At 41.1% G+C, this 1,254-nt stretch overlaps 1 protein-coding gene across 1 annotated transcript in view; it reads left to right on the top strand.

The window, feature by feature from the left end:
* The first annotated feature begins 344 nt into the window (after nucleotides 1-344).
* The window catches only part of LOC119591203 (cylicin-2-like), a 5,723-nt gene continuing 4,813 nt past the window's right edge, over nucleotides 345-1,254 (top strand). The window contains exon 1 of the mRNA XM_037939915.1: nucleotides 345-512. Coding sequence (XP_037795843.1) covers nucleotides 345-512 — 168 coding nt within the window. The remainder of the gene's footprint in view (nucleotides 513-1,254) is intronic.

Here is a 1,254-nt window from a genome sequence, read left to right as displayed (position 1 = left end):
ACTACGGATGTAATGCGTGTCACGTACATGACGATGTGTTCCCATAATTGAAGCTAGATGGTCGTAAATGACAATGGATTGAATAGCTATTTTCGCCTTTGTGTGAAGTAAACCGTGATCACACGCTTTTTTCCAACCGGGACCGAGGGTGCAAATATAGGTTGTCATGAATTATCCTTGGCTGCCATACTAAGTTTTGTAAATATTTTTTCTTTAGCTGTCAGTTGAATCTAATCCTTATTAAAGATCTCAAAAGTCCTTTCCACACCCCTTTAGTGAATTGCTCTTACATTAAAACCTTTTTCGCGGCTGAACTGTAAATGTAAGTTTGCCAAATTGTCATAATGGTATATAAGCGGCGCGGAACGGGAAGTGATGGCATGCGCATGCGCGGGTCACATATAATTCCCTTCCAGCCCTCCTCTGTTGTCAGTTGCTATCAGATTGCCAAGATGAGAGGGCTCCCCAGCAACGCGCTGCTGTGGGCCTTGCTGCTTGGCCTGCTGGTTGTGGTGAGTAGGACGGGGATTTCGAAGGGGGTGGCTGTCGCTAGCACTGATCGAAGAGGCTGGAGTTTTTTTTTATTGTGCATTACCATGTCCGTATGGCGATGTATCTCATTATACGTGTCTGATTAGATAAAATTTGCCATAAAATGAGTGTGTACTGCTTATAATGTCTTGTCATTTCGAGGCTTCGTTAGCATCTTATCCTGACGATAGCAGGTAAATAGTCTTGCTGCAAACTGCCATTCATCATGTTCGATCACCGCTGAAAACTACCGAGATGACATATTATTCACTTATAGCATCTAATACACATACAAACGCATGAAGAATACCGGTGCTAGCAACGAAAGTAAAATATAAATTTCAAGGAAAAATGCACCAGGATGTCCCCTTATAATTACAGTATGAATGAGGGCAAATTCCCAATAGATATTTCCTCTTAATAATATGAGTTTTTCAACTCAATGTGGCCTCTGTTTCAAACTGCCATTTACCATATGCTATCACGGCTGAGACTAGGTGAGATATTATATTCTCCATTCTTAGGATTTAGGAATAACCCAAAGCGCACAAGGAGGGGCCAGCACACAAGAGCTTGAAAGCGGGCGATGATACTCTCATGTGCATAACATACAAACGCACCAGGATATGTCTGTGTGACAAAAGATAAAAGTATATTTCTTTTAGATGTTTCCTCAAAACAATTAAGGCTTTCGGAATGAATGAATTGTTTATATTTTGCGCA

Source organism: Penaeus monodon, chromosome 28 (assembly GCF_015228065.2).
Source record: "Penaeus monodon isolate SGIC_2016 chromosome 28, NSTDA_Pmon_1, whole genome shotgun sequence".
NCBI classification, from domain to species: domain Eukaryota; kingdom Metazoa; phylum Arthropoda; class Malacostraca; order Decapoda; family Penaeidae; genus Penaeus; species Penaeus monodon.
The sequence above is the reverse complement of the archived record's forward strand: the minus strand, read 5'-3'. Positions and strand labels throughout refer to the sequence as shown.